The 14,447-nt window shown below is 37.2% G+C and overlaps 1 protein-coding gene across 4 annotated transcripts in view; it reads left to right on the top strand.

Annotated features, from left to right (window-relative positions):
• NFATC3 (nuclear factor of activated T cells 3) overlaps nt 1-14,447 on the top strand; it is an 81,685-nt gene that overhangs the window by 23,953 nt on the left and 43,285 nt on the right. For 3 of the 4 annotated variants that reach the window (XM_016200754.2, XM_016200755.2, XM_016200758.2), the window contains exons 2-3: nt 6,110-7,247; nt 9,468-9,630. In XM_016200754.2, coding sequence (XP_016056240.2) covers nt 6,110-7,247; nt 9,468-9,630 — 1,301 coding nt within the window. The remainder of the gene's footprint in view (nt 1-6,109; nt 7,248-9,467; nt 9,631-14,447) is intronic. The other variant, XM_087827523.1, reaches the window with a different exon arrangement.

Here is a 14,447-nt window from a genome sequence, read left to right as displayed (position 1 = left end):
TCTTTTGGTGTTTGCCTTCAGATTTCTAGATAAAACGCTCATACTGCCACTTCTTGATTTTTTTCAGTTTTAGCCGTTTTCTGTTGACTTCTCATTGTAGAAAGTGAAATTTAGCACATTGTCACTCCCAATTACACATGGGCACATTTCTCATTCCCCAAGATGGTTATATCATAATTGTGGTTAGATTAATATTGTTTTTATTATTATGACTACATATTGTGCTATTCATAGCTAAATCATATAGTATAGTATTGTTCTTTTTTTCTCCCTGTAGTTTATTTTTTTTCTAGAGTTAGCGATTATTGTTATTTTTCTGTGTACTTATGCTAATTAATTTCTAAAGTGCCTGAATCTCATCTCAACACTTTCAAACACATCAGTTAGTCTGTCAATTTTATTTTCTTGCAGACTTCTCTCTCAGAGCCTTCTAAAAACTTTTGTAATATGGACTAGGCTGTTGTACACCTGCCATTCTGAAATCTCCCTTCTCTATAGTTCTGAGGAGTTCCTTTGCCTTTCCATTGTGTTAGAGCACCTGTTTCTTGGATACATGTCTTCCTTTTGCTTGATTACTTTACACTTATTTTGGTGGAGTACTTCCTCCAGTAGCTGAAGGTAATGGGGGTAAATTTTTGAGACCTTACATATTTTTTTAATTTTTAAAAATATATCTTTATTGATTTCAGAGAGAGGAAGGGAGAGGGAGAGAGAGATAGAAACATCAATGATGAGAGAGTTGTCATTGATAGACTGCCTCCTGCATGCCACTGACTGGGGATCGAGCCTGCAACCCGGGCGTGGACCCTGACCAGGAATGGAACAGCTATCTCCTGGATCCTAGGTCAGTGCTCAGCCGCTGAGCCACGCCCGGCCAGGTGAGATCTTACATATTTAAAAATGTCTTTATTCTCCCCTCACATTTATTGTTGGTGTAGAATTCTAGATATAAGTTTTTGAAGGTATTGCTCTCCATTTTCTTCCAGCTTCCAGTTTTGCTCTTGAGAAGTCTGATAACATTCTAATTCTGTTCTTGTGTAACCTGTTCCCCTCCTCCCAATCTTTTGGATTCTTGTCCTTGTCCTTTATGTTGTGAAATTTCATGATGATGTGTGTTAGTATGGATCTGTTTTCATTCATTGTGCTGCCCCTCAGTGATCCTTTATTCCTTTCTCTTCATTTTCTGTTATCTTCTGAAACTCTATTCAACTGGACAAATTTGAATATTCTCTCCCATTTCCTATTTGTCTCTTTGCTTAACTCTTTGGAAAAATTCTTTAACTTTGATCTTTCAATTTTTCTTTGAGCCTTCCATTATTTTTAATTTCTAGGGGCTTTTGTTTTATCTTTTTAATTTTAATTTTAATTTTATTTTTAATCCTTATCCGAGGATATGTTTTTATTGATTTTTTAGAGAGAGAGGGAGAGCAAGAAACATCAATGTGAGAAACATCGATCTGTTGCCTCCCATATGTGCCCCTACCAGGGATCAAACCCTCAACGTAGGTATGTGCCTTGACCGGGAATCGAACCTGAAACCTTTTAGTGTGTGGGACAATGCTCCAACCAACTGAACCACCACCTGACCAGGGCTTATTTTTTTTATTATTATTTTATTATTTTTGAGAGTATGTTTATTAAAGCTGGAACAGGAAACAAGGAAGGGCTTAGGACTGAAGAAGCAACAGGAGAGAGCCTAGATGGGCCTGCTTTGGCTCTCTAGAAATGTTATAGGGAAGAAATGAGCCTAGGCTGGGCTACTTTGGCTCCCTGGAAAGTCAGAGAAAAGGGGGTCTTGGAGACAGGTTCAGGGGGTTAGCTCAGGATGAGCTGCTGCTGCTCTGTTCCCAGGTTGCAAGTCTTGCGGGGGTTGCCCTCACTTTAGGAGATGCTTGCCTGTGGAGGAAGAAGAGGGGGGAGGGAAAGGCATGGGCATGCTCCCAGGAGGGAGAGCATACCTATTTTATCTTTTTTAATAAGCACATGTTCTTGTTTCACAGTTACAATATCTTTTTTCTTAGGTTCTTGAGGATAGGTTTGTTTTTATTTTTAAGGTTTCTCTCTTACTGCATAGTCTTTTTCCTCCACTTTTCTTTTCGCCTGTATTTCATGTTGAAGTTTTTCTCCGATGTTTGATGCTTTATGGCTATCTGCTTATTTTTTTAAATGGGGTACCAAAATCTTAATGGCAGTTCTGCGATCATAAGCGGCACTTGTTAACTGCAGCTCTCACTGTAGGAGTTTTACTAGGTTACTGTAACGTCTGATGTCATTAACTGTAGGTCTTTTCTCTTAGGCTAATCAGATTCCTAAGAGAAGAATCTTCCTGTCTGTTGCCTGCAGAGTAGAAACCTCTTACATACTGTGAGTGAGCCAAGGGAGGGAATAGTGCCCGGGGATTCAATATTCAAGTTTTAGAGAGATTCTTTTATTTCATCACTCTTTTCAGTGTGGTTACCCGGGCTCTCAGTTGCCCTTCTGTTTTCCCTCTTCAGGAAATCTTCAGTCTTGTGCCTAGGCCCTAGAGGAATAAACATCCAGTAGTGTAGAGTGAGGAGGCATGGGAAATGGGGAAGAAGATTAGTGCCTAATTTGAACAAGCTTTGGTGCCAATCTTGTTTTCAGCTTTTATCTTCACCTCCACTTTCAAAAGTACCTGATGTAGTGCATTTCCTGAGTGTTGGGAGTTTTTCTATTGGAAATCAGTTTTCTTTTCACAGCTGGCTTAAGTTTTAGCTTTTTCAGGTGCTAAATCAGTTACCATGAGTACTGCATTCCAGCTTCTAAAAGTGTTGTTGCCATGGTTTCACCTCCTGTCCTTTTTGTTTTTGTGCATTTACACTCTTAAAAAATCCTTTTACTATCATTTAGTGGAGTTTCAGTTGGGAATGGCAAATGTGTGTCTTCAGTTCACTGTTTGAAGTTCTTTCAGTTTGTTTTTTTAATTGAGGTGAAAATTACATAACATACAATTAACCACTGAAAAGTATACAATTAAGTGGTATTTAGTGTATTTATAATGTGCATTTACAATGTGTATTTACAGTGTGTTTACCAACTCACTCTAGTTTCAGAGCTTTTCTTCACCCCTTAAAAACACTCCATAGCCATTAAGTTATCACCCCCCTCCCCTTCCTTTAGTGACTTCTTATCTGCTTTTTGTCTCTATGATTTTGACTATGTAGATATATCATCTAAAAGGCAAAAGACATCATACAATATGTGACCTTTTGTCTGGCTTCTTTCCCTTAGCATGGTGTTTTCCAGGTTCATCCAGGTTACAGCATCTGATCTGTCAATAATTTGCTCCTTTCAATGGCTGAATAATATTCCATTGTGTGTATATACTGCAATTTGCTTCCCTGTTCATTTGTTGATGGACATTTGGATTGTTTCTACCTTTTGTCTATTATGGATAATGTTGCTATAAACATTTGTATACAATTTTTTGTGAAGACATGTCTGCATTCTCTTGGGTATATACCTAGAGGTGGAATTGCTAGGTCCTATGCTAATTATGTTTAATTTTTTGAGGCACTGTCAAACTATTTTCCACAGTGACTGCACCATTTTATTTTGCCATCACTAATGTATGAGGCTTGCTGTTTCTCCATTCCTCACCAACTGTTGGTACTTTCTGTGTGCACGTGTGTATTTTAAGTTAAAACCATCAAGTGGGTGTGAAATGGTATATCTTTGTGTGTTTTGTTTTTTTAAAGCACACCTGAGGATATTTTTCCCCCATTGCTTTTCAGAGAGAGTGGAAGGGGAGGACAGAGAGAGATGTCAGTATGAGAGAGAGACACAGTGGTTGCCTCCTGCATGCGCCTCGGGGCGCTGGGGATTGAGCCTCCAACTGAGGTACATGCCCTTGAAACCAGCCCGGGACTCTTCAGTTTGCAGGCTGATGCTCTAACCACTGAGAAAACCTGCTGGGGTGTAGAGGCTAATTCTTTAATCACTTTAAACTCTGCATTGACTCTTGAAATAAATAATAATTGAGCAGAATCAGTAATATCTGGTTACATCAGGAGACAGGGGAAACCACTTGAAACCATTTGTCTTGTAATTGCAAATTGGTGTTGCTACCGGTGTCCTCAAATTTTCAGCCACCCATTGCTGAAAGGCTAAGTCTTATACAAGTTTATTTTCTTTGAACAACTTTCTTCACTTGCTGCAATTAAACACAATTTAAGCAAATCACTGTTAGTAAATGGTTTTCTTTGATTGACTAAGAAATAAGCCATTCAGAAACTTTCTGTGATTACAGTCTTGTTTTTATTTTTAATTTTTGTGACAAAATCCTGTTGTGATGAGGTATTCTGCTTTTTCCAAAATTTTCCTGTGAGTTGAGAGTACTGTGAATGTTTACTGTTGAAATGCTGATGTATAAGCTTTTTTTTTCTCTAATATATCTATTGATTTCAGAGAGAGGAAGGGAGAGGGAGAGAGAGAGAAACAGCAACAGCATTGATGAGAGTCATTGGATCTGCTGCCTCCTGCACGCCCCCTACTGGGGATCGAGCCCAAAACCTGGGCATGTGCCCTGACCGGAAATCAAACCATGATCTCCTGGATCATAGGTTGATGCTCAGCCCCTGAGCCACCCTGGCTGGGCTTGAGACCATTCTTAGCTGTGCAAGAACAACAGGTGATAAGCCAGTTTGGCCTGTATTTTGCCAAGCCCTGCTTTGTTGTGCAAGTAAAGACATCCGTAGGCAACGTGTGTTGTTGTCCAGATTACTTGCATGCTTGCATGGGGGCCCCCTGGTGGCTGAGTGAACACAGAGCCGATAAGTCTTGAGATGGTCAAATTTTTGAAGCACCATGAATTTGAGAAATCTAGAGTTGGGAATCTGGACCTAGGACTGTTTAGGATAGTGAGATTATAGTAGCCACTTAATTCCAGAGCTTGATGACGCTTGGGGAAAAGATAGAGCTGCATTCTCCCACATTTTGTATTCTGATATTTACAATGCTTTATGACATCATTCTGATTCAGAATATGTTTGCTTCATCTAAAGTTTATTTGGGGGCAGGGTGTGGATTTCAGCATCAGTCGAACACTGAAATGGCATTGATACAGTAATTATGTATGAATGAAATTATAGTCTTCCAAGGGCAACTTTCTTTCCTATTTTTTTTTTTTTTTTACTCAAAGGGTTGAGGTTTAATAAATTAATAATTTTTGCTACTTTATCAAGTACATTCTTTTTTTTTTTTTTTTTTTAAATATATCTTTATTGATTTCAGAGACAGGAAAGGAGAAGGAGAGACAGAGATAGAAACATCAATGATGAGAGTCACTGATCGGCTAGCCCGCAACCCAGGCATGTGCCCTGACTGGGAATCGAACCTCGATCGCCAGGATTCTAGGTCGACGCTCAACCACTGAGCCAGGCCCGGCCGGGCTCAAGTACATTCTTAATTAAAACTTGATTTTTATATTTTAACTACAAGTGTGTAGTGGCAGAGAATTCACTGACTATTACAGTTGGGTGTTGCTGTCCCACTCTGAACTAAGGTGCCAGCATTTTTTTTTAATTGTGATAAAATATACATAACATAAAATTGACCATTTTAACCATTTTTAATTGTACAGTATAGTAGCATTAAGTATAATCACACTGGACAACACAAGTTGCCTACATATGTCTTTATTTACACAACAAAGCAGGGTTTGGCAAAATACAAGCCAAACTGGCTTATCACCTGGATGAGTTTTTTTAATCTGCCACTTTATTATTTTTTAAAATGGTCTTTTTGTTTTTTAAATATGTCTTTATTGATTTCAGAGAGAGAGAGAAATGATGCAAGAGAATTATCGATCACCTGCCTCCTGCGTGCCCCCTGTTGGGGATTGAGCTGAAACCCAGGCATGTACCCTGACTAGGAATTGAACTGGTGACCTTTTTGGTCCATGAGACGACACTCAACCAACTGAGCCACACTGGCCAGGGCCACACATCACTTTTAATGGAGCTAATGATGTACATTTTATGTCTCACTTTTTTCTCTTATTTACTTTCTCATCTAGTAATTTATACATCTAAATTTTCTAATTTCTTGTTTTTGTTGATTTTTTTTTTTTTTTGCTTCCCCTCCGTAGATCTTGAGCCAGATGATTGTGCATCCATTTACATCTTTAATGTAGATCCACCTCCATCTACTTTAAACTCACCACTTTACTTACCACATCATGGATTACCGTCTCACCCTTCTGTTTTGTCACCATCGTTTCAGCTCCAAGGTCACAAAAACTATGAAGGAACTTGTGAGATTCCGGAATCTAAATATAGCCCATTAGGTGGTCCCAAACCCTTTGAATGCCCAAGTATTCAAATCACATCCATCTCTCCTAACTGTCATCAAGAAATAGATGCTCATGAAGATGACCTACACATAAATGACCCAGAAAAGGAATATTTGGAAAGACCTTCTAGAGATCATCTCTATCTTCCTCTTGAGCCATCTTACCGGGAGTCTTCCCTTAGTCCTAGTCCTGCCAGCAGCATCTCTTCTAGGAGCTGGTTTTCAGATGCATCTTCTTGTGAATCTCTTTCACATATTTATGATGATGTGGATTCAGAATTGAATGAAGCTGCTGCCCGATTTACTCTTGGATCCCCTCTGACTTCTCCTGGTGGCTCTCCAGGGGGCTGCCCTGGAGAAGAGTCCTGGCATCAACAGTATGGACTTGGACACTCACTGTCACCTAGGCAATCTCCTTGCCACTCTCCTAGATCTAGTGTCACTGATGAGAATTGGCTGAGCCCCAGACCAGCCTCAGGACCCTCATCAAGGCCTACTTCCCCCTGTGGGAAACGGCGACACTCTAGTGCTGAGGTTTGTTATGCTGGGTCCCTTTCACCCCATCACTCACCTGTTCCTTCTCCTGGTCACTCCCCTAGGGGAAGTGTAACAGAAGATACCTGGCTCAATGCTTCTGTCCAGGGTGGATCAGGCCTTGGCCCAGCACTTCTTCCACCATTTCAGTACTATGTAGAGACTGATATCCCTCTAAAAACAAGGAAGACTTCTGAAGATCAAGCTACTATACTACCAGGAAAATTAGAGCTCTGTTCAGATGACCAAGGGAATTTATCACCATCCCGGGAGACTTCATTAGATGATGGCCTTGGATCTCAGTATCCTTTAAAGAAAGATTCATCTGGTGACCACTTTCTTTCAGTTCCTTCACCCTTTACCTGGAGCAAACCCAAGCCTGGCCACACCCCAATATTTCGGTGAGTTGATACAATGGCTACCTGTTATTCATACTTATGGATTATTTGTGGCATGTAAAACTACATTATATGGAATGGTTTGACCATTTTTTCTCTTTTTTCCCCTCTAGTTTCTTCCAGACAAATAACTTAAAGTCTGCATTTATTTTCCTTTGAGTCTTAAAAGTATCTTTAGATAGGCTAAAGTTATAATTTTTAAAGTGTATAGATAATGAATTGTAAATAACAATAAATTACATTTAAGAGTCCCTGGGAGGAATTTTTTTTTTTTAATTTATTGATTTTAGAGAGAGAGGAATGGGGGAGGAAGGGAGAGGGAGACACGTGCACACACACACACAGAGACAGAAAGAGAGAGAGAAAGAGAGAGAAGCATCAACTTGTTTCATTTATTTATGCATTCATTCATTGGTTGTGTCTTGTATGTGTCCTGACCAGGGATGGAACCTGCAACCTTGGCATATCAGGATGACTCTCTAAGCAACTGAGCTACCCAGCCAGGGCTAGAAGGAATTTTCTTATCTAAAACAGCTTTTTGTAAAAGACAGATTATAGTATGAATAAAATTACTAATAAAACTAATTAGGAATAGGCTTATTATATTTTAAGAGCTCAATATACAAATGAAATTTGCCTTTTCATATTTGTCGCAAATGTTTTTTTATAAGTTTTGTCTAAGTTATTTTTTTTACGGTGTAGAGGAATTTTAAAATTTTATATATTCAAATTTGTCTCTTTATGGCTTTAGGGTTTTGTGTTATATTTGAAAGCCTTACCCCACTCTAAAATTATTAAAAAATAAGTAAAAATCTAATTTTCATGTTTCTAATAAAGTTTTTTATATATTTTATTTTTATAATATAGGTATGTAACAATATATAGTATTTATAAGTATTTATAGTATCTGTACTATGTATATTGCATTTGTAAATTTTATATGTATATATTTATATAGAATCTTGAGTCCAACTAAGGACTGAAGAAAATAGTGTAATGTTACTTTCCAAGGGACTTATCAGTCATAACAGTACCATTTATAGAATCAATCTAGTATATAATTGATTAGAAAAGACAACTTTTCCATATATTAAATCACCACATAGAGTTGGGTCTGTTTACTTTTTAAAAAGGTTTTTTCATTGGTATGAATGTTTATTTATGGATCCAGATCTTTAGAAAAATAAAATGTAAAATTATGGTATTGAAGATACTTTTGAGCTCATCACTCTGCTTCTAAAAATTATCTTAATATTTTTAGGGGTTTGCTTAAGTCTGCAGAACAGCTGCAGAAACTAGCTGAGAGTTGAGGAAGTTGAGTTGTCAGACTAATAAAAATTAATACTATTGAGCTACACAGTAGATCGTAAAGGTAGGCTGAAGACAGTAAAGGAATCAATGAAATAATTTAGAAATTTACTGTAGGAATGATAGCATTTAAGAAGATAGAAGAGACCTTAAAAGTCTCATTTCACCAATCACAGAGAAGATACTACTTTTTATACAAATCATTGTAGCTTTGGGTAAAGAGCAACAGGGAGGAAGTGGAGGGAGCAACATGTACAATAGACTGACTTCTGTAGCCTCACACCAGGAAGGGAGACATATATCCTGAGACACGGGGGCCTTTGGATCCTTGGAGAGATACTGATACACACACACAGAGATGTGCATCTTTGCTTTAAGAAATAAAATTATTATTTTGATTGTTTTTGTACTTATGTACAGACAGTTGAGAAACAGTTATAGTTTTACAAATGTTAGAATTTGTCCTTTTTAAAAAAACACAGGAAACCAAAAAGTTGATGAAATCAATTTTATTCTTCAGGTTAAAGAATTCTTTCTTTCTTTCTTTTTTTTTTAAATATATCTTTATTGATTTCAGAGAGAGGAAAGGAGAGGGAGAGAGAGAGACAGAAACATCAATGATGAGAGTCATTGATCGAGCCCGCAACCAGGGCATGTGCCCTGACCGGGAATCGAACCCCGATCGCGTGGATCCTAGGTCAACGCTCAACCACTGAGCCATGCCGGGCCGGGCAAGAATTATTTCTTAAGTACCCACCATATACAATGTTATCATTTATTAAGTGAAGCTTTATTTTGGGATACTTTGTTTCTAGGACCACAGGAAGAAGTGTTGGTGCTGGCAATGAAGTGATTTGAATCACTGCTTGGCAATAATAGCATGGTGAAATGGATCTTTCTGTGTTTTGTTTATAGCACATCTTCATTACCTCCACTAGACTGGCCTTTACCCACTCATTTTGGACAGTGTGAACTGAAAATAGAAGTTCAACCTAAAACTCATCATCGAGCCCATTATGAAACTGAAGGTAGCCGAGGAGCAGTAAAAGCATCTACTGGTGGACACCCTGTTGTGAAGGTATGCAGAGACGATGCATCTGCTAATGATGGAGTCTATTCAGTTAGGCACTACTTACTGAGCCTAGGGAGAGGAAATTCAAAACTAGAAAGCCTCTATTAAGATTTTATGTCCTTGTTAATAGGGCAGCACTTCCACATTGAGGTTTTTTGGGGTTTTTTGTTAGGCTAAAAGATATTTCTCTTGGACTGACTCTCCAGCTGGGGACCCTCTAGGAAAAAAAGATTATAGCCATGAAACAGTTGTTTTTCTGATTTTTTTTTAAAGGTTATATTATGTTTGTAAATATAATACATACTCATTTAAAATCCAGGTAATACAGAAAAGTAGAAAGAAAAAAGGCAATAAATTATGTAAAATCTAAACCACTCAGAAACAAGCAATTGTTAACATTTAATATTTTAAATTATTCTCTGTGTATATATTTAGTGGAGGACTGGATTAATGGCTAGAAAAATGAATGAATTTTTTAAGGATAGAATTATACTAAACATCTTTATAATTAAAATATTTAATTTTTATTTTCTTTATTAGAAGAAAATAAAATTAAAGAAAAATTGTAAAAATTATATAACATTGAGTGTATAAAATGTACTTAATATGTTTTGTTTTGTTTGTTAACCCTCACCTAAGGGTATTTTTTAGAGAGGGTAGAAGTGAACAATTTTCTCTCTGTCTCTCTCTCTAAGTGTATGAGTTGATGGATGTTACCTAACCTTCATCATGGTAATTAATTCACAATATATGTAAATCAAGTAATTATGCTTATACTTTAAACTTAAAACTATACTATGTGTCAATTATATCTCAATAAAACTGAAAGAAAAAAGGAAATGTCAGGAAAACTCAGCATAGGAATTCTGCCATATGTTATATTTTGCTTTAAATGAGAGCTTATTTCAATTTAAGTAAGGAGGAAGAATCTTTGCTTTGTCTCCTGTATCTTTTACTTTTCTTACTGGGAAAGAAATTATTTACAAGTCCTTAGATGAACAAAATTCTTTTCGGAGTCCAAGCGATTTGTTTCTCCAGTATTTCTTTTCTTTTTTAAAATTGATTTTAGAGAGAGAGGAAGGCGTGGGGAGAGAATCATCAGTGTGAGAGTGAAATTGGTTGAGACCACGCCCTGACCAGGGGATTGAACCCATAACCTGGGTTATGTGTCCTGACCCAAATTGAACCTGCCACCTTTCAGGGTGCAGGAGGATGCTCCAACCAATTGAGCCACACTGGCCAGGCTCTACAATATTTCTTTCATTAAAAACTGATACCCTGCTTAGCAGGAGACTAACACTTCTGATATAATCAATGCTTTATAGTCTCCTTGTGACTAATTTTTTTCTAACTTGTTTGAGGAATTATATCATTATACCTGAAATTCTTGACCATAGTATGTCCGATTGTTGGTGATCCTTTATCAGTCTTCCTCAGTACCAGTGATGCTCCCTTTCAATCTGAGATTCTTTGTGCAAGAAAAACTTTCTATATTATGTATCCATATACATTTCCTGTTCCATTTGTTTTGTCTCTTTCAGATGTTCTCAGTATCCTATACATTGAGAGTTAAAAGGTTTTTGTTTTGTTTTGTTTTGTTTTTTCATAAACAAAACATTTATTGAGAGAGAAAGTACCAAGAGGCTGTCTGCCAGAGGTTCTTGAGCTTCAGACTTCAGAAGTGAGGCCCCCAGGCAGGTAATCTGTTAGGAAAGAACTAGAATGAGGTTCCATGGCCAGGCCACAGTCTGTTCCTCAAATGCCATGAGAGCTAAGAGGTTTTGAAGTATGCATTTCTTGAAATTATGAAAGAACTCAAACTAAGCTGTTGAAAAATACCACCTACCTTCTAGCCAACTAATAAATTAACTTCTTTTATTCAAAGTAAATAATTGTATTCATTAATATGGACTGCAAACATTTAATACATTCAAGGCAGTCTGTTAGTGTAGCTGGGGATTCAGTGGAGGGAAAAAATCACATGTGTTTCCTACTCCCATGAAGTTGGTAGTTTAGTGAGGCTTGCAAACAAAATAATAAAGTATGATAAAGATTTTTTAAAAAAAATATATCTTTATTGATTTCAGAGACAGAAAGGAAGAGGGAGAGGGAGAGAGAGAAGTGAAACATCAGTGATGAGAGAGTCATTGATTGAGCCCACAACCCCGGCATGTGCCCTGACCGGGAATCAAACCCCGATCGCCTGGATCCTAGGTTGATGCTCAGCTGCTGAGCCACGCCCGGCTGGGCTGATAAAGGTTTAATAGAGGAAATTCAGGTCTCTGTGAGAGCAAATTGGGACCCGAAACCCAGATGAAGGGGTTGAATCAGGCACTGCTTATTTGAGGAAAGTTCCTAGCTAATTAGTAAACCAACATTAGCCAGGAAAAAGGTGAATACTGAAGAAGGAAAAGTATTGAGCAGAGGGAAGAGTTTAGAGCTGCACTGTCCAATTCAGTATCCACTAAGCCAAATTTAAATTTAAATTAAAAATTCACTTCTTTAGTTGTATTGACATTTCAAGGCTTGGTAGCCACCTGTGGCTACATTGTCTTTTCAACAAATGATACTGGAGCAATTAGGCATCCACAGGCAAGAACCTCAAATTTTATATAAGCGTTGATACAACATGGATCTTAGAAATTTTAAAAATGAAGATACAGAATATTTTTATCATTGCGGAAAGTTCCATTGTGCAGTGTTGGTTTAGAAGCCTGTAAGACCAAGAGAATATGGCATATAAGACCTCAAGTTAAGAGAAGAGCTCTAGGACATGACACCAAAAGCACAATAGATACCTAGAATAAAAAATTGATAACTTGGACTTTATAGAAAAGAAATCTTTAAAAAAATAAATAAATAGCCTGGCTGGGTGTGGCTCAGCGGTTGAGCATCGACCTAGGATCCAGGAGATCGGGGTTCGATTCCCGGTCAGGGCACATGCCCCGGATGCGGGCTGCAGCTGATCAATGACTCTCATCATTGATGTTTCTATCTCACTCTCTCCCTCTCCTTTCTTCTCTCTGAAATCAATAAAGGTATATTAAAAAAAATAATAATAATAATAAAATAAATAAATAAATAAATTAAATAGATTAGCTATGAAAGATTTATTAAGAGAATGGAGAAAAGAAGCTATAGGCAGAGAGAAAACATTTGCAAACCTCATATCTGGCATAGATCTTGTATCTAGAATATATAAAGAACTCTCAAAACTCAACATTAAAAAGCAATTAAGTTAAAAAATGGGCAAAAGACCTGAACAGACATTTTGCCAGGGAGGAGAAAGATGACCAATAAGCATGTGAAAAGATTGTCCACGTTATTAGCCATTAAGAAACTGCAAATTAAAACCACAGTGAGATATCACTACATGCCTACTAGAACAGTTAACATGAAAAGTAGTGATAGTAATAATCACTGGCGAGGATGCCAAGAAACTGGATCCCTCATGAACTGCTGTTGGGAATGCAAAGTGGTACAACCACTTTGGAAGATAGTTTGTTAGGTTCTTAAATAACTCCACTTGCACTTACGACAAGACTCAGCAATTACATTCTTGGGCATTTATCACCGAAAAATAAAAACTTATGTTCACACAATGACCTTTATAGTAATGTTCATAGTGGCTACGTTTTTCATAGGTAAAAATTAGAAACAACCCAAATGGATGAATAGTTAAACCAACTCTGCTATTTTCATGCAATCAATGCACTGTCATTCAGCAATAAAGAACAAATTATCGATACACACAAGTTGGATGGTTCTCCCGTGGAATTACGCTGAGTGGGGGGAAAAAGTCAATCTCAAATGGCTACATACTATTAAATTTTTAAAAATTTACATTTTCAGAATGGCAAAGCTGTAGAAATGGAGACTAGATAAGCAGTTGCAAGGGAACAGGGACAGGTTGAAGGCTGTGAATATTAAAGGCGTAGCATAAGACAATTCCTTTGTGGTGATGAAGAAATTCTATACATGGGATAAAATTGCATAAAACTATACACATACTTTATTATATAGTGATAGGTTTTATTAGGGCATAAATATTTGAGTCTTATCCCAAAATTTACTGAAATTTTTAAAATGGGAATTGTGATATTTTTTCATCTTTAGATTTTGTATTTCATCATACACCAAGATCCATTTCCAGGTGGTGATTTTAAAATTTTATTTTTATTTTTAAAGAAATATTGTTTATGCCCAGCTGGGCGTGGCTCAGCAGTTGAGCATCGACCTAGGATCCAGGTGATCGGGGTTTGATTCCCGGTCAGGGCACATGCCCAGGTTGCGGGCTAGGCAGCCGATCAGTGACTCTATCTCTCTCTCTCCCCCTCCTTTCCTCTCTTTGAAATCAATAAAGATAAATTTAAATATATATATATATTGTTTATTATAGCAATTTAGAAAATTAAATGAGAAAAAAATCACCAGAGTCTAACACTAGTTATTTTTGTTTATTTTCTCCCGTTTCCCCCCCATATCTGTTTATGTAGTTTTATTAAATATTTTTTAAAATTTATCTTTATTGTTGAGAGTATTATAGATGTCCCTCATTTTCCCCCCAATACCTCCTCCACCTCGGTCCAACCCAGGCCTTCATTGCACTATTGTCTATGTCCATGGGTTATGCACGTGATGATTTTTTATATGATTGTTATGTGCACATTTTCAGTTTGAAGCAGTTTATATTATGGAAATTTAATTTTGTAGTTTTAGTATCTCTCTAATGTGTTGTCACATTTCTAATGTATTCAGAGTCCTTCCCCCCAAGTAATTTAGCACAACTGATAATAGAACTGCTCTTATTGAAGCTGCTCTAG

Source organism: Miniopterus natalensis, chromosome 18, assembly GCF_054644295.1.
Source record: "Miniopterus natalensis isolate mMinNat1 chromosome 18, mMinNat1.hap1, whole genome shotgun sequence".
Classification (NCBI taxonomy): domain Eukaryota; kingdom Metazoa; phylum Chordata; class Mammalia; order Chiroptera; family Miniopteridae; genus Miniopterus; species Miniopterus natalensis.
This window is presented reverse-complemented; position numbering and strand designations above follow the sequence as displayed.